The sequence below is a fragment of the Sceloporus occidentalis genome, unplaced genomic scaffold (genome assembly GCF_023333645.1).
Source record: "Sceloporus occidentalis isolate IW3139 unplaced genomic scaffold, rSceOcc1.0.p SCAF_69, whole genome shotgun sequence".
Taxonomy (NCBI): Eukaryota; Metazoa; Chordata; class Lepidosauria; order Squamata; family Phrynosomatidae; genus Sceloporus; species Sceloporus occidentalis.
This window is the reverse complement of record NW_028317049.1, coordinates 5,473,032-5,491,812: the sequence shown is the minus strand read 5'-3', so window position 1 is coordinate 5,491,812 and position 18,781 is coordinate 5,473,032. Positions and strand designations below refer to the sequence as shown.

Genomic DNA, 18,781 nt, shown 5'->3' with positions numbered 1-18,781 from the left:
TTCCCCCCTCCCCCGCTCAAGAGTCTTATTTCAGAGGAACCAAGTCCCGCCCCCTTCTCCTAACTGACCTATTAGAGAACGCCTAGGTTCGACATCGACCAATAGGGGCGCCTGTCTCATGCTGAGGGGTTAGCCTCGCCCCGGACCAATCGCTGCAAGGCAGTGTTCGAGCGGAGCCAATCAGAGCGAGCCGGCGGCAACAACGGACCAATAAGAGCGCCCTTTCTTCGAGGAACGAAAGGGGCTGGGCCCAGGCCGGGGAGGGGAGACTGCCACCGCCTGAGGAATGTCAACTATTCAACATGGAGGCGGCGGTTACTACGCTCGAGACCATGGTGAGTCTCCGGACCGTTGGAGGGCCCCAACGGAGAAGGGGAAGCGGCCTCCCGTGGAGGAGGCGACGCTGAGGAGAGTGCTGAGGGCGGGAAAAGGAAGCGAAGCGGGGGGGAAAACCGTTTAAAAAGGGAGAAAAACGTGAAGGGATATACCCCTCCCCCCACACTGGACGAGACCATTTGTCGCCAATAAAGGCAGCGAATGGAAAAATACCCGGATGGACCAGTCCATTATTGCTACCTGAGGGGGGGGGGGTTCGAGGATACAAAAGGGGGCGTGTCTTGGTTTGGTCCATTCTTTTCTCCGCTCTTGCTCGATCGAGGGGCGTGGCCTAACGTTTGAGGGGCGTGGCTTTTTACGAGGGGCGTGGTCGATAGTAAGAAGGCGTGGCTTCTTGGCCTGAGCTTTTCTTATGGAGATCAATAAAATAGAATATAATAATAATAATTATTATAATTATAATAATTATATATTATTATATAATTATTATATTATATTATATTGAACTGAAATTGCAAGGCACTCTTCAGTTCAAAATATATATACTATAAAATATTATTATAATTTGAAAGAGTGATCTAATATTGTAACAATTTAATTCTGTTTTAATATATATTTTTATATACATTTTAATACATATTTTGTATACATTTTAATAATACATACTTTAATATTATTATAATATATCCTACTGGCCTTTTAAATTGTAAGCCACTCTTGAGTACAAAATATATAATAATAATAATAATAATAATAATAATAATTACTTTAAAGAGTGATCAAACATTGTAATAATTTAATGTATAAAAATATGTATTAAATTTGATAATACATATTATAATATTATTATAATATATCCTACTGGCCTTTTAAATTGTAAGCCATTCTTGAGTAGAAAATATATAATATTAATTATTATTATTATTATTATTTTAGAGATTAATCTAACATTGTAATAATTTAATTCTGTTTTAATACATATTTTGCAAAATATATAATATAACACATAATAATAATAATAATAATAATTACTTTAAAGATTGATCTAACATTGTAATAATATAATTCTGTTTTAATACATATTTTTATACATTTTAATGATACATACTTTAATATTATTATAATATATCCTACTGGCCTTTTAAATTGTAAGCCATTCTTGAGTACAAAATATATAATATTAATTATTATTATTATTATTATTATTACTTTAAAGATTAATCTGACATTGTAATAATTTAATTCTGTTTTAATACATATTTTACAAAATATATAATATAAAATATAACAATAATATTAATAATTACTTTAAAGATTGATCTAACATTGTAATAATTTAATGTATAAAATATGTATTAAATTTGATAATACATATTATAATATTATTATAATATTTCCTACTGGCCTTTTAAATTACAAGCCACTCTTGAGTGCAAAATATATAATATAAAATATAATAATAATAATAATAATAATAGGAAGGAGTGATCTTTTTTAACATTGCAATAATTTAATTAATAATTAACCATCTAATTAATAATAATAATAATAATAATAATTGCAAGCCGCTTTGAGAGCCTCTAGGGCTGAAGGGTGGGTATAAATACCGTAAATAATAATAATAATAATAATAAATAATAATTATGTTCTAACGTGTCACTTTTGTGTGTTTTTAATCGTACTGACCTTTTAAATAGTTTTGTGGGGGGAAAGCGGGATATAGATAAATATGATAGTTATGATTATTATTCTTTTAAGGAGTGATCTGTTTTATTATTATTATTATTATTATTACAGTATTTTTAGTATTGTTGTTGTTAATAATAATAATAATAATAATAATAATACATTTTATTTATAGACCGCTATTCCGCAATGATCATAGCGGTGTACAGTAAAAAATTGCAATACAATGCAAAATACAATGTGACAGTTTTTACTTATATCCAGCCTTTCTCCAAATATAGGGACTCAAAAAAAAAAGCCAAGGACAACAGTACAATTAAACCATTGTTATAAGAACAATGCAGGTTACATTGTGGCTCCACAACAAACTACCATTCCCAGAATGCCCTAGCCTTGAGCCAGGGCAGCTAAAGTGGTGTCAAACCAGATTATTTCTACAGCCTCTGGGCTCCTAAAGGTGTCAGTCTGATAATGTGTTTATAAGTGATGGAACACTTTGAATCAAAAGGGTGTGATACCCTTAAAATCTATTTTTGTTAGCTGCTCTGGAGGTGACATTTCCAATATTCACTTTCCTCCCTCCTTATTCAGGTCCTGCAAGATCAGGCCCATGGCCTCTTTCATTGAGTCTATCTATCTGGCATGCGATCTTCTTCTCTTCCTATTACCTTCCACCTTTCCTTGCATTACACTCGTCCCTCCACATTTGCTGGGCTTAGGAGCACAGGACACCAGTGAATATGGAAAAACCACAAGTAGCAAAAACACTATGTTTTTACTTGAGAGGACAGCTCTCTAGGAATCTCTAGGTCCTCCAGACCAACTCTATGGTCAACATCTGCCAGACATTGACCATAGAGTTGCACTGGAGGAGCTACAAAGGCCTAGTGGAGTGTTCTCTCTAGGAATCTCTATGCCTTTCAGTGCAACTTTTAGTTCAAGTTGGCCATACAGTTGCACTGGAGGAGCTACAGATGCCTAGAGGAGTGTTCCTCTCTAGGAATCTAGCTCCTTGAGTGCGACGTTTGGTTAACATTGACCATAGAGTTGCACTGGAGGACCTAGATATTCCTAGAGAGAGCATAATAATAAAATCCATGAATAATCAAAGCCGCAAATGTGGAGGGATGAGTGTATTGTCTTTTCCAATGCCTTCCCATGCTGCGGCCAAAATATGACATCCTCAATTTAGCCGTCCTGGCTTCCAGGGAGCGTTTGGGTTTTATTTGTCCTAGGGCCCAGTTGTTTGTCCTTTTGGAAATACACAGTATCCTTAGCCGCCTTCTCCACTTCTCAGATGAGTTGCTTTTCTTTCTATCGGCTTCCTTCATTGTCCAGGTCTCACATCCGTAGATATTAATGGGAATACAGTGGTTTGGACAATCCGGCTAGAGGCTAGTTCGGTGCCACCTAGAGATATAGGCTTTATATTCAGTTATAGCTTCCCACCAGCCGCCAAATCTACAGAGATACCATCATCCCCTGGTGACCGTCTAAAACCCACCTTGGATACAGCCCGGTTTCACCCTTAGCAAGGGACGAAGGCTGAAAGCCGAAAGGTTTTGCTCAGGTTATCTTTTTTTAGTTCTGTTTGTTAATCGCCGCGACACACGCTCCGGGGCTGCATCCGCACTTGAGAGAAATAGTCCAGTTTGACACCAGTTTTTAACCGCCAGGGCTGAGTGCTGTGGCATCCTGGGAACTGTTGTTTGTCCCCAGAATTCCCTTAGCAATGAGCCCTGGCAGTTAAAATGGTGTCACACTGCAGAAATAATCGAGTTTGAGACGGCTTTAACTGCCTTGGCTCAGTGCTAAGGAATACTGGAACTAGTTTTGTGAGACATTTAGCCTTCTCTATCAGAGAGAACATGAAACTACAGTTCCTAGCACTGATCCAGGGCAGTTAAAGCGGTCTCAAACTGGATTATTTCTGCCGTTTTGGGACTATTTCTCCAGTGCGGATGCAGCCTGAGATAATTCCAAGGGAGTCCATTCAGGTTAGTCTCTTTCCGGTGATGAAGGGCGGTGGAGTATTTGGGGGCTGTTTCACATTCCCTCCATTTGAGGGCAGCCTGCTTTATTCCTGCCGCTGAAAGAAACAAAGGCGGAGAATGGCTGTGGGGCCCCGTCCCGCATGTTGTTGAAACACCATGTTGCTTCTTAAATACCCGCTGGGTAGCTCCATCTTATACTTGCTGAAGGGATGGAAAGTAAAGTCTGCGGGGACCAAAGCCATTCACTTCTCCACTGCTCCGATACTCCTAACTGGCTTTCTTCTCTTCGGTCTTAAGCACTTCCCCCTAAAATTCATTCAAACAGTTTAAAGGCAGCATCTGTGGCTCTGTTTTTGTTTGTACTATAAGATCCTCTTATATCTATATATCTATATATTTACCTCTGTTCTTGTTAACAGCGCTTCTCAGTATGCTTGTCGAAGGCCTGAAACACAAACGGAGCATCTAGTTCCGAAAGAAGCGGATAAAATACCTTTTTCTTTTTTAAAATTCTGCATACTTCGAAATGGAGATCTTTAGAAAGAAGATTTATTCAATAAGTAATAAATAGAAGCTCATGATCTTTCATGGAATTTGAATGTACATGAAATGTATGCTCTGTCATGAAGGGTCTCTAGCCAAGGAATGCCAGGGCTGTATCCACACTGCAGAAATAATCCGGTTTGACATCATTTGGGTACCACAAGAAACTATGCTTCCTAGATTTCCATAGCATTGAGCCATTGCAGTTAAAGCGGTGTCAGACTGGATTATTTCTGCAGTGTGGATGCTTCTCATGTCATCTGGCAAAGCCTATAGTTCAACATCTTCCATAGGGGCTCTCATGAGTGCCAGAAACCCACTGTCTTCATAGATATCCATTCAACACTATCTGTATGCCATTTTTAGGTAAGGCACTTACTTATTTTCCAGCAAATAAGTTCATTCAGTGATGTTGATGGTCTTTAAGTGCGTGGCGATCTTTCAGCCCAGGAATGGGGCCAATGTGGACCTCTGGATTATTTGGGATTACAGTTCCAGTCATCCCTCATCATTGGCCATGCTGTCTGGGGCTAACAAGAGTTGCAGTCCCCTAGCATCCGGAAAGTTGTATGTTGTCCACCTAAACTTTGACATTACAACCTTACAGGCGCATGAGCCTAGTTTAAGGTCTCTGTTGGAGTTGTGGTTCCTGTTCTCTTTTTAATATGTATGTTGTGGGTGGGAGTTGCCAGGAAAAAGCTATTCTCTGAATCTGTGTGCATGCATGCAAATGTATTTTTAATCCAAAGTGCTGAAATTCTATGCACCAGAAAGAATGCCCCGAAATAGATCCTTCCTCACATTTCCTAAAGATGCTCTTTTTGCGATAGGGTCCATTCTCATCGGCGAAATGTTTTGCACGCGTTTGTGTTAACGGCGATCCATAATGCACCTTTCTCTCCTTTGTTTATCTACGCATTTGAGCCCGACAGTGTCCTGCTGCTGCTTTCCGGATGGCCGCGAGGTGTCTGTCCACTGCCCTTTTTATGTTGTACTACTAGTGAACATGCGCAGAAAGCAGTGCAATGTTAAAAGGGCATTGGCCAGTAATGCTCAGTCGACTGAAATCCAACTTGGAAAGGGAGTGTGCTATTCCTGCTTCAGCTCTTCTTCTTTTCCCTCCCCGTTATGCTGGCTTCTCATAAAAGGTGAGGAACTCTTCTGTCCAGAATTGGTCAAAGCAGACCTTCCCTGTGTGCAGAAATGGTAGTATTTTATTATAGCTGCCTTGCAAATAAGCCCACACATGTTAGTAGGTTTTGCATACCAGCATAGTTTAGCAGAGGCCCATCAGCCGGTGAGATAAGAGCCAAATCTCTTTCTCGGTCAAAACATTCCTGAGCTGATCTGGATGATGGATGTATTTACAAGTGGGATACACAAGAATGTGCCTCCCCAACCTGCCACATGCTTTAATCCTGTGCATGTGTGCCCCTTAGAGATAGGTTGGCATCAGTACTACTTCGACAACTCTCTACAAGTCCTGCAACTGGCTTCTTTCAAACTCAGCACCTGGCTGCTTGGTTCTAGCTGATGTTGCCCATTGGACTAGACCTGGGGCTCAGCCTGAAAACGAGGCGCCTTGAAAAAGGTGTATGTAATAATAAGTGTGCATGTCTATGGAAGGGGGTAATTCGGATAGGAGGATTTCCCTAGCCCCCAAACTTTGGTTCTTAAGGTATTTTGAACTTCAGCTCTCATAATTCCTGACTTTTGGCTGGAGTGTTTGGGAACTGAAGTCCAAAACACCTTTAGGACCAAAGTTTGGGAACCACTGGCTTAGATGTACGAAGAGGTGATTTTCTTTTTCCGAGGGGAGTCAACCTGTGACGGACGTTTTTTAAAACTTCAAATGATTAATGATTTCTTGCTTTTCCCTCACAATAAAGGCCTGGGGCCAGCTTTTTCTCTCTCGCTGCCGACAAGTGCTCTGACTTCATTGCACTACTGTACTTCCCAACTAGCAGTGCAATAGTATTGTCAAAGCACTTGCAAGCAGAACCTACAGCGCTGGCCTGGATGGGGGCTTCTGTTGGTTTCTGACAATCTCTGTGAATGGATTGGGTCATTGGTGCTGAAGATGTTTGTATCGGCATGACAGGGCATGCTTTAACCGAAGGCCTCAGTCATTAAGTGGATTTGCTGAAGGCTAGCTCTGCAAAAAGGCTGGGTCTGACTTCCTAAAGCCTCCAAAATGGACTTCTGTCCAGTTGCCAGGTCACTGGCAGGTTTGGCCTAATGGCTGCCATTTGAGGACCCCTAAACTGGAGCTTCAGTTAACTGGTGATGCTGGGAACTAGAAGAATAGCTGTATATGCTCTGCTTTTTAACGCTATGCTGTTTCCGGTGTATCAACTGCGAAAAGAAACGGGAGAAAGCACCTTTCTTTCTAATGCCAAGTGGCATTTTTTGACTGTTCTTTTGCTTTTTCAGTTGCCAAATACCTGGTGCTTCCGCCAGTGTGCCAAGTCCTTGGAAAAGTCGGTGTAATATCCATCTCATTTACAATCATTTTAAATTTCCTCTGACATGTTAACACTTTAGCCTGTTTATAACCCTAGATACAAAGCTTCGCAGCTTGTAAACTCCTTAAGAGAGTTCTCAGTTCACTATGAAGCAGTATTAAAATGTAAATGCTATTGCCATAAGGTCAGTCTGTGCGCTGACATGGGGGAATGACCCATGTCAGAGGGTCCAGGGCACAGGGTCTTGGAGACAGCCTTTTCAAGAGCAAAAGGTGTTCTCTGGACCCTGTAAGGGCTGGATTGGGAATGGCTATTGCCTTAATGGGTGCTTTTAAGGAATGACTTACATTCAGTGGAGGGTTATCTGACTCCTTTCCTCCTGTTATTGACTTGGTTGATCAAATATTTGGCAAGCATTGCTCTCCTGAGGCTGAGTTTTGAAGCATAATTAAGTGCAGGAGAGTCTGTACAACCAGAATCTGGAAGGCCATAAATACTCCCTTATATGCTTGGAGCCCATGCTATTAAGAGATTGTGAATGTGGTTTAAGAAGTATAACAGTAAAATGGTCAGAGGTCACTGGTTTCAAAGGCTGTCTCCTTGTCTACCTTTGAGGAGTTTATAGTTCACCTCAGCGATTCCAAAAGATTGGTCCTATAGATATTTTGGACTTCAGTTCCAAGAATTCCTGACTTGGCCAAGCAGAAGAAAGGAGCCATGTATTATATTTGCAATCTGGAGGATCACTGCTTTGATTTTCACAGCAACCACCACCTGTAGCAGCTCTATATCTAGACTTTTTATTCCGTCGTGTTGGTTGGTTCGTATTGTGGATGATGTGAACTGTGATTGATCGTTTTGGGTGTTTCAGTTCCAGAAGGCCGAGTCTGATCTGGATTACATTCAGGCCATGTTGGAGTTCGAAATGATGAAAGGACTCCCAGATGGATTATCTCAAGAGGTACTGTTTTCAGACTTAAGCCTGTAATGGGAAACATTTGTTCTTGTGTTACTAAAAGCATTGCCATTACTGTTATGTATCCTAAACCAGTGCTTTTCAAGGTATCTGATTTGATAATCCCCCTCATCCACAGTGTGCCAGGACTGATATTGATCCCCATTGATTCAAGTGGTTTGGACAATAACTCCTACCAAGATGTGCTGTCTGAACTAGCAGATGCATCTTCCTCTCCGGGAGCCAGAAAATCCCATAAGCACCCTGTCCCTGGCAATACAAACCAAGTAACAGTTTGCCACCCTTCTGTGACTCCCAAAATCAGTTACCTGAGGAGGCTGCCTCATTCTACCTGATAGGGCCAGCAATGTGATCTGTACCTTTCTACCCACGAATTGCAGCAATGAGACCAGCTATGGCCAATGCTACTCAGGCTTTTTATGATACAGACAGGCCAAAATAAAGCTGCTTCAGGTCACTTTGGACGTATGCTGTTTAAATGATACATGCATCCTAAGAGTCCAGAAGCCGCACCAAAGTCACGCTCCAGTCCCCATCTTCCAGACTCTTAGGATGCATGCATCATTGAAACACCATACTTCCAAAGTGACCTGAAGCAGCTTTATTTTGGCCCGTCTGTATAAGGCCTTTGAATCTGTCCATTTCTGTTGGAAGTGATTGACACAGAAGTCCTCATTCCTTCCTTCTCGGCCCCTGTACCGTAAGCATTTTCCTTGATCCCGTTGCAGGAAAACCCTTTGGTTCTTGTGCAGCAGCTTTCGTTAGTGAAGTCTCACTACAAAACGCTGTGTGAGCAGCTGGAAAAAATTTCCATCGAGAGGCGAGAGTCCATGCGCTCCATCCGCGCCACGCTTGCTAAAACGGTGAAGCTGGTTCAGGAAATACAGCATCACACTGGCATGGAGGTAAGTAATACGCTGAGTTGACTCGCTCATGTAAAGTACTGGTGAACATACATGTGCCTTCCATAAGCCTGAGTAAGAAGGTCTTATTTCTGCTGGTGGAAGGAGAGGAGAGAGGAGGACCTATGGGTAGGAATTCTGTAGCCTGGGAACAGTTGCTCTGAGAAGACTCTCTTTGGGAACATTGATGTGCTGGTTTGTCATCAGAAAGTGAGTCATTGAAAAATAGAAAACGTAGATAAATAGGAAGGTAGATAAGCGGAAAGGTCGATAAATAGAAAAGGGAAATAAAAGGTAAGGGACAAAATGCTCATCTTTCATGAACAGCGGGATTCCCAACCTGATGTAGATTTTGTGTGAGGTTCTGGAAGACATGGGATGGTGGGAAGAAAAATAGCTTCTCCTTTTATTTTTCTTGCCTAGATCTCACCTCTTTCCGAAGAAGAACAGCTTGCAATGCAACACTTAATGCTCCAGACTCCCGAAGTTACAGAAGTGCCAGCAAAACAGGTAATTCTGATCCGGAGGAACTTGCTTTTCTGCGCCTTTGCTCTGAAGCGGCTCAGAATGGAGCACTGGTTGACTGTCAATTTGGGAAGACAGGCCAGTAAACTATGTATGTATGTATGTGTGTATATATATATATATGTGTGTGCGTGTGTGTGTATATCTGTATAGCATATTTAAAAATATTTTTGCACCTATTTGTTTAATTTTTAAAGATGGTCTTTGAAAGCAAACCAAATGAATTTTTTGAAGGAGACCGAGTTACCTACGTTCTGTGAGTCATAGCAACAACATGAGGTCCTCTTGATAGTCGGATTAATCATAGTTCCTGGTGAACATATAGTGGGCGAGGGTTGTTCTTTCAGTGCCCTCCCTATAAGTGGGCTTTCTGGGGCATTTCATTGGTCATTGTGGAGATTGGCCTCGTTCATCTTTCTTCAGGCTGGCACAACCCAGATTCTGCAGTTGCAATAAGCACATCTGAAAAGCACCATACTGAGTGATTTAATAGGGCTCTTCATATTCATCTGTTACTCAAAAGGTATTGGGAGGAACGTGGTGGAAAATACTTGAAATTCCTGACGTCTGAAATAGAGAACTGTTTTTTTTCTTTTTTGAGAGAGAGAGAGAGAGAGAATATGCATTTTAAACAGTTTCTTAAAGCTCACGTTACATTTGTCTTCACAGAATCGCCCAAAAGAACATGAAATCCACTGATGCCAGTCGAAGTTGAAAAACCAGGCCATAACTTTAAGTGTCTAAATGTCCAAATTTTTTAAAGAAACTGTTGATTACTGTTTTTATGTTTTTGTACATGGGTCCCAAAATGTTATTAAATGAGTAATGTGTTGATGATGCAGGATATCATAATGTGCCAGTGTTCAATATTGCAAGTGTCTTGAGACTTGATGCTTCCAACCAGATACACAGTGTTAATGCTTCTACTAAGACGAGAACATGTATGTATATACTTAAAACCTTTTATTGCTTATGCGTCATTGATTGAAACCCACTGTAAAATAAGAAAGGATCCTAAAAATGTTTTTTTAAAAGTACTGTGATAAAACAGAGAGATTAAATTGTGTAACTGGTTGCAAGCATCAATGCGCCGAGGGACAACTTGTGACAGTATTTTTACTTTTCGTTCTGATATTGTCAACTCTATGGAGGGAGTGTTTTCATCCCAAAATACACGTTCTCCGTCTTTTTAAATTAGGAAGAAATGTATATAAAACCAGGAGCCCTGTTTCCTTCTTGAAATGTGAACTTGACCTCTTCGAGGGGGTTAATCACAGAGCACTGGACACCATTTTGTGGCTGTTGTCTCCATCTTTTACAGGGCTAGTTAATGGTCTATATGCATAAGCCTAACCTACTTTGGGGATACAACATTTTGAGGCATGACTGTAGTGTTCTGGAAAGACTACTGGCCTCCAAAACAGTATCAGGCCTTACTTTGTGCTAATTTAACTTTCCTGCCCAAATCTAAAGGAAGCTTCGCATGGTCCATTGTACAACCCCCTTTCTCCTTAATGTTGTCTTTAGCCTAATGTGGAGGTGCTTCTTGTAATATAGTCAAAGCCATACCTGTGCATTTTGACACAACAGCTAAGTTCAGGCTTTTCCCTTAACTTATATGTATATATAGATAGATATGATGTATGACATCATTGTAAATGTTGTTTTAATTATGTTATTATTTATTTATTAGTTGCTGTCCTGACTGCGACAGCCTCAAAAGCAATGTGTAATAAAATGTATTATTACATTTGTGGTTAATCTCACTGAAGCCCTTATTAGTTCCAGCTTATTAGGAGCTACTGAAGCTGCTGTGATCTGCCTTTAGCCTATCTCATTGCATGACATTCTCAATGTGTATGACCCTGTAAAGCTCGGTGGTTATAAACTTGGAGTGGCTACTCGGGAAACACATGTTTACAGAGGTGTAAATGTAATGTTTTGGAGCAGTTGTGGGAGCAAATCAGGCTATACAGTCATAAGCAATGTTTTACTTCCTTCTAGTGTCTCTCATGGGTCCCTCCTGAAACTTAGATTTTGGATTGAAAGAGAGGTGGGAGAGAGGCTCATTTGCTCCACAGACGTGGCTAAAGGCTTGTTGCTGGGAGCCTCTTGTAACTCTGGACAACCAAGCTACAAACAGACTGAGACTAAAGCACCACTCATACAAATACAGCTTTGCCATCTCAAAGGTGCAACAGGCTGAGAAGCTCTCAAGGTGCCTATGAACCAAACTACAGTTATATTTGAGTTTCTTTCAAGGTACCGTTTTTGCCATGTTAAGGATGTGTGTATTAAAAGAGGATCTTTTGGCACTTTGGGAAAGCTGCTAGATCACATATTTTGTTACCTTGCTGCTGCCAGATCTGGGTTTTTCTTCTTCATGTCATCGACTGAAAGTATTCAGTTTTTACAGATTCTGTACTTGTCTACTCAAAAGTAAATTGCATTGCTTTCAGGGGGTCTTAGTGGTGGGTGTTTAGGAGTGCAACTTTGGCCCTATACAGACAAGCCAAAATAAAGCTGATTCGGATCACTTTGGAGGTATGCTGTTTAAGTGATGCATGCATCCTAAGAGTTTGGAAGCAGTGCCAAAGCCAAGCTCAGGTACTTAGGACTGGAGTATGGCTTTGGCACGGCTTCTGGACTCTTAGGACACATGCATCATTTAAACAGCATACCTTCAAAGTGATTCAAAGCAGCTTTATTTTGGCCTGTCTGTTTGGGCCCAAAATCCCAATGATTTTTAATAGATGCTATTTTTAAAAATTCCCAGAGAGGGAGATATGTATGGGCTGGACCAGAATTCCTCTGAAACACTTGGTAGGACATGTGTACCTAAGCAACAAAGTGTGTCTCCAGAATCATAGACTGCTAGACTTGGAAGAGACCTCTCACCCTAACCCCAAGGGCCATCCAGTCCATCCCCATTCTGCCATGCAGGAACTCTCAATCAAAGCATCCCCGACAGATAGCCATCCAACATCTGTTTAACAAACCTCCAAAGAAGGAGACTCGTCCACCCTCCGACGCAGTGTCTTCCACTGTTGAACAGCTTGCACAACTTGAACATAAAACTAAAATGTGCTTTGGAAGCTGGACCTTTGAGTATTGCACAGGTAACCCGTACCTTTTGTATTTGGAGTACAAAAGTTTATTTTATTACCCTCATTACAACCCTGTGAGTAAGGCAGACTCTGAACACAGCACCTAAATGTTAGCAAGAGTATCTTTAAGAATTGTTTGGATTGCCTTGGAAGATGGTGGATTCTCCAACTCTGGAAGCCTTTAAATACAGGATGGATGGGCATGTCAGGGGGTTGCAATAGATGAGTGTTTCCCAAACGTTGTTTCTCTGGATGTTTTGGACTTCAGCTCCCAGAATTCCTGACTGTTGGACAAACTAGCTAGGGCTTCTGGGAGTTGAAGTCCAAAACACCTGGAAGACCAAACTTTGGGAAACACTGCAATAGATGATCCTTGTGGTCCCTTAAAAACTCTACGGTTCTGTCCCATTGATTCCTCACTTCAGTACACTGAATTTCAGTGCATTGAATTTGAACCTGGGCTGCTCCAGTTCCAAATGGGACATTGGTTCTTGAAAAGAGCCTTCCTTTCCCTGCTCCGTTGTCCCTTCTCTCCATCTGGAAGTCTTCCGCATATCGCTTCTCTCTTTTGCCTGGCATACAGTCAGCCATGGATTTTTTTTTTATCTACGGATTCAAGCACCCAAGCTTGAAAATATTGCAAAAACAGTATAAATAACAAACCTTGATTTTCCATTTTATATAAGGGATACCATTTTCCTCTGCCATTAAATTTAATGGGACTTGAGCATCCATGGATTAGGGATCTGGGAACCAAACCCCAGCGGATGCCAAGGTCCCACTGCATTTATTACTTTCATATTCCAGGTTGAAGTTGGTTGCACGAGCTTTCGTAGACTTGAGCCTATTTAAATATACTAATTTGGTATGTTTTTAACTGTATGGTGTTTTTTAATGTTGTAAGCTGCCCTGAGAAGGGTGGGATATAAATAAATATACAATAATGATAATAATAATCCTTGTACCAAATGCATCCGAAGAAGCTTAAATAAATAAAACTTAAGCTTCCAAGTAAAGCATGTTAGAAAGAAAGCAGCCTGCTCTCCTGGCTCTTTACTCAGAGGTAAGTCCCACTTTGCTACTCAATCCGGTTGACAGGTAAGTTCGCATAGGCTTCCAGCATTGCGCCCTCGATAAGGTTAAAACGCTCAGTTGTTCCGCTCAGAGGAATAATTGGACGATGAATCTGAATCCGCACGGTCAGCTTGGGCACTTTTCCCGGGAGGTACTCCCTTTTTCCTTTTCCAAAACATAAGCAGTTTCTTTGTGGGCGCAAATGCAAGACGGAAAGTGCTGGCGGGGAAGAGGGAAAGCAGTCGCTTTGCAAACTATACTTTGCTTAGAATTGCAGCCCTGGGGATAGATTATTATTAGTATTATTATTATTAGGGCTTGCATCCATTTAAAAGGCTGAATATTATACAATAATAATAATAATATAGTAACTATTATAGAGAAGGGCTTGCATCCATTTAAAAGGCTGATTGTATAATAATAATAATAATATAGTAACTTATTATTAGAAAAAAGGGCTTGCATCCATTTAAAATGCTGATTATATAATAATAATAATAATATAGTAACTTATTATTAGAGAAAAGGGCTTGCATCCATTTAAAACGCTGAATATTATACAATAATAATATATTTATATTATAGAGAAGGGCTTGCATCCTTTTAAAAGGCTGAATATTAAATAATAATATAATATATTTTATAGAAAATTGTTTACGTCCATTTAAAAGGCTGAATATTATACAATAATGATATATAATATAATAATATATTATAGAGAAGGGCTTGCATCCATTTAAAAGGATGAATATTATATCACAATAATATAAAATAATATTATAGAAAAGGGCTTGCATCCATTTAAAAGGCTAATAATAATAATAAATTATTAATACCATTATTATTATTATTATTATTATTTTTGCCCAAAGGAAGCTGCTTGGAAAAGAGTGCTCTCAACCTCCCCATTTAAGCTTTCCACTTGGTACAACCCTCACCCCCCCTCTCTATTGACTCCCTTGGACTCGCCCACGCTCCAAAAGGAAACCGCCTTCTATTCCCCCATTACAGTACTCTCAACCAGAGCGGGACCCGCATGCGCAGTGGAGCTTTCCCAATTCCTCCCATCGAGCCGCTTTTCCATAATGCGCATGCGCAGGGGAGCGTTTCCCAACACCTCCCATTGATCTGCTGTTCCAATAAGGTGCATGCGCAGTGGCAAACTCCGTCGCCGTCGTCTTGCCGGCTAATAATGCGGCATCCTTCCTGACCGGCCGCGCATGCGCAGAGAGGTAGAAGCGAAAAGGGGGGTTAAACGGTTGTTTTTACCTCAGAGGCGAGACTTAGTCCCTTTTATTCCCAAATATAAGCGCAAAACGCCCATAAACAGCCTCTATATGAAAGGAAAATGGCTGAGTTTCCTGAGGAGGAACGTTAAACGCCTTACTTCTTCGTCTTTCCCGCCTTTCTGTGTTTAAAAACATGACTTATTATTATAATTATTATTATTACCTCAGGGAGACGTTTCCTGAGGCGAAAGGAGGGATGCTGCTGAAGGTCTCCTGAGGAAAAGAAGGAGAGAGAGAGAGAGAGAGAGGCGTTGTTTGTGGAGCCATGGACGAACAGAGTGTGGAGGTAAAGAAAGGAATGAGATAGTAATTGCCATTGGGGGAATATTTGCCCATAGGGATACATTGGGAACACTTCTCCATAGAGGAACACTGGAGAATGGGGGCCCTATGCTTCCCTATGGGCAAGTCTTCTCCTATAATTCTCTATGGGCAAATATTCCCCAATGTAACCCTATGGGCAAGTGTTCCCCAATGCTTCCCTATGGCAAGTATTCCCCAATGCTTCCCTATGGGCATCCATTCCCCAATGTATCCCTATGTGCAAGTGTTCCCCAATGTTTCCCTATGGGCAAGTATGGTTTCTCTATGGGAAAGTATTCCCCAATGCTTCCCTATGGGCAAGTGTTCCCCAATGCTTCCCTATGTGCAAGTGTTCCCCAATGCTTCCCTATGTGCAAGTATTCCCCAATGCTTCCCTATGGGCAAGCATTTCCCAATGCTTCCCTATGGCAAGTATTCCCCAATGCTTCCCTATGGGCATCCATTCCCCAATGTAACCCTATGTGCGAGTGTTCCCCAATGCTTCCCTATGTGCAAGTGTTCCCCAATGCTTCCCTATGGGCAAGTGTTCCCCAATGCTTCCCTATGTGCAAGTGTTCCCCAATGCTTCCCTATGTGCAAGTGTTCCCCAATGCTTCCCTATGTGCAAGTATTCCCCAATGCTTCCCTATGGGCAAGTATTCCCCAATGCTTCCCTATGGGCAAGTGTTCCCCAATGCTTCCCTATGGCAAGTATTCCCCAATGCTTCCCTATGGGCATCCATTCCCCAATGTATCCCTATGTGCAAGTGTTCCCCAATGTTTCCCTATGGGCAAGTATGGTTTCTCTATGGGAAAGTATTCCCCAATGCTTCCCTATGGGCAAGTGTTCCCCAATGCTTCCCTATGTGCAAGTGTTCCCCAATGCTTCCCTATGTGCAAGTATTCCCCAATGCTTCCCTATGGGCAAGCATTTCCCAATGCTTCCCTATGGCAAGTATTCCCCAATGCTTCCCTATGGGCATCCATTCCCCAATGTAACCCTATGTGCGAGTGTTCCCCAATGCTTCCCTATGTGCAAGTGTTCCCCAATGCTTCCCTATGGGCAAGTGTTCCCCAATGCTTCCCTATGTGCAAGTGTTCCCCAATGCTTCCCTATGTGCAAGTGTTCCCCAATGCTTCCCTATGTGCAAGTATTCCCCAATGCTTCCCTATGGGCAAGTATTCCCCAATGCTTCCCTATGGGCAAGTGTTCCCCAATGCTTCCCTATGGCAAGTATTCCCCAATGCTTCCCTATGGGCATCCATTCCCCAATGTATCCCTATGTGCAAGTGTTCCCCAATGTTTCCCTATGGGCAAGTATGGTTTCTCTATGGGAAAGTATTCCCCAATGCTTCCCTATGGGCAAGTGTTCCCCAATGCTTCCCTATGTGCAAGTGTTCCCCAATGCTTCCCTATGTGCAAGTATTCCCCAATGCTTCCCTATGGGCAAGCATTTCCCAATGCTTCCCTATGGCAAGTATTCCCCAATGCTTCCCTATGGGCATCCATTCCCCAATGTAACCCTATGTGCGAGTGTTCCCCAATGCTTCCCTATGTGCAAGTGTTCCCCAATGCTTCCCTATGGGCAAGTGTTCCCCAATGCTTCCCTATGTGCAAGTGTTCCCCAATGCTTCCCTATGTGCAAGTGTTCCCCAATGCTTCCCTATGTGCAAGTATTCCCCAATGCTTCCCTATGGGCAAGTATTCCCCAATGCTTCCCTATGGGCAAGTGTTCCCCAATGCTTCCCTATGTGCAAGTGTTCCCCAATGCTTCCCTATGTGCAAGTGTTCCCCAATGCTTCCCTATGTGCAAGTATTCCCCAATGCTTCCCTATGGGCAAGTGTTCCCCAATGTTTCCCTATGTGCAAGTGTTCCCCAATGCTTCCCTATGTGCAAGTGTTCCCCAATGCTTCCCTATGTGCAAGTATTCCCCAATGCTTCCCTATGGGCAAGTATTCCCCAATGCTTCCCTATGGGCAAGTGTTCCCCAATGGTTCCCTATGTGCAAGTGTTCCCCAATGCTTCCCTATGTGCAAGTGTTCCCCAATGCTTCCCTATGTGCAAGTATTCCCCAATGCTTCCCTATGGGCAAGTATTCCCCAATGCTTCCCTATGGGCAAGTGTTCCCCAATGCTTCCCTATGTGCAAGTGTTCCCCAATGCTTCCCTATGTGCAAGTGTTCCCCAATGCTTCCCTATGTGCAAGTGTTCCCCAATGCTTCCCTATGGGCAAGTGTTCCCCAATGCTTCCCTATGGGCAAGTGTTCCCCAATGCTTCCCTATGGGCAAGTGTTCCCCAATGGTTCCCTATGTGCAAGTGTTCCCCAATGCTTCCCTATGGGCAAGTGTTCCCCAATGTTTCCCTATGGGCAAGTGTTCCCCAATGCTTCCCTATGTGCAAGTATTCCCCAATGCTTCCCTATGGGCAAGTGTTCCCCAATGGTTCCCTATGTGCAAGTGTTCCCCAATGCTTCCCTATGTGCAAGTATTCCCCAATGCTTCCCTATGGGCAAGTGTTCCCCAATGGTTCCCTATGTGCAAGTATTCCCCAATGCTTCCCTATGGGCAAGTGTTCCCCAATGGTTCCCTATGTGCAAGTGTTCCCCAATGGTTCCCTATGTGCAAGTGTTCCCCAATGCTTCCCTATGGGCAAGTGTTCCCCAATGTTTCCCTATGGGCAAGTGTTCCCCAATGGTTCCCTATGTGCAAGTATTCCCCAATGCTTCCCTATGGGCAAGTGTTCCCCAATGGTTCCCTATGTGCAAGTGTTCCCCAATGCTTCCCTATGTGCAAGTATTCCCCAATGGTTCCCTATGGGCAAGTGTTCCCCAATGGTTCCCTATGTGCAAGTGTTCCCCAATGCTTCCCTCTGTGCAAGTGTTCCCCAATGGTTCCCTATGGGCAAGTGTTCCCCAATGGTTCCCTATGTGCAAGTGTTCCCCAATGGTTCCCTATGGGCAAGCGTTCCCCAATGGTTCCCTATGGGCAAGCGTTCCCCAATGGTTCCCTATGGGCAAGCGTTCCCCAATGGTTCCCTATGGGCAAGTGTTCCCCAATGGTTCCCTATGTGCAAGTGTTCCCCAATGCTTCCCTATGTGCAAGTGTTCCCCAATGCTTCCCTATGGGCAAGTATTCCCCAATGCTTCCCTATGGGCAAGTATTCCCCAATGCTTCCCTATGGGCAAGTGTTCCCCAATGCTTCCCTATGTGCAAGTGTTCCCCAATGCTTCCCTATGTGCAAGTGTTCCCCAATGCTTCCCTATGGGCAAGTGTTCCCCAATGCTTCCCTATGGGCAAGTGTTCCCCAATGCTTCCCTATGGGCAAGTGTTCCCCAATGGTTCCCTATGTGCAAGTGTTCCCCAATGCTTCCCTATGGGCAAGTGTTCCCCAATGTTTCCCTATGGGCAAGTGTTCCCCAATGCTTCCCTATGTGCAAGTGTTCCCCAATGCTTCCCTATGGGCAAGTGTTCCCCAATGGTTCCCTATGTGCAAGTGTTCCCCAATGCTTCCCTATGTGCAAGTATTCCCCAATGCTTCCCTATGGGCAAGTGTTCCCCAATGGTTCCCTATGTGCAAGTA

The 18,781-nt window shown here is 42.5% G+C and overlaps 2 protein-coding genes across 7 annotated transcripts in view; both read left to right on the top strand.

Annotated features, from left to right (window-relative positions):
• The first annotated feature begins 136 nt into the window (after positions 1–136).
• Positions 137–11,180, top strand: LOC149286453 (spindle and kinetochore-associated protein 2-like). 2 transcript variants are annotated; one of them, XM_089494075.1, is made up of 5 exons: positions 137–335; positions 7,896–7,985; positions 8,729–8,905; positions 9,326–9,412; positions 10,097–11,180. In XM_089494075.1, the coding sequence occupies exons 1-5, from the start codon at positions 303–305 to the stop codon at positions 10,124–10,126; spliced, it is 417 nt and encodes a 138-aa protein (XP_089350201.1). In that variant the 5' UTR covers positions 137–302; the 3' UTR covers positions 10,127–11,180. The 2 variants fall into 2 exon arrangements, with proteins under 2 accessions (XP_089350201.1, XP_089350200.1); XM_089494074.1 differs by lacking the exon at positions 137–335 and adding an exon at positions 5,292–5,707.
• A 3,594-nt stretch (positions 11,181–14,774) lies between these two features.
• The window catches only part of TRIM37 (tripartite motif containing 37), a 35,519-nt gene continuing 31,512 nt past the window's right edge, over positions 14,775–18,781 (top strand). For 4 of the 5 annotated variants that reach the window (XM_089494066.1, XM_089494063.1, XM_089494067.1 and 1 more), the window contains exon 1: positions 14,847–15,183. In XM_089494066.1, the coding sequence (XP_089350192.1) occupies positions 15,163–15,183 (21 nt within the window). In that variant the 5' untranslated portion in view covers positions 14,847–15,162. The other variant, XM_089494064.1, reaches the window with a different exon arrangement.

Excerpts from the sequence above, each read along its gene's own strand:
- LOC149286453 (XM_089494075.1), top strand. The coding sequence starts at position 303 with ATGGAGGCGGCGGTTACTACGCTCGAGACCATG. Across the intron at positions 8,906-9,325 it reads AGCATCACACTGGCATGGAG|ATCTCACCTCTTTCCGAAGA; the intron begins GTAAGTAATACG and ends TTTCTTGCCTAG. Across the intron at positions 9,413-10,096 it reads CAGAAGTGCCAGCAAAACAG|AATCGCCCAAAAGAACATGA; the intron begins GTAATTCTGATC and ends TTGTCTTCACAG.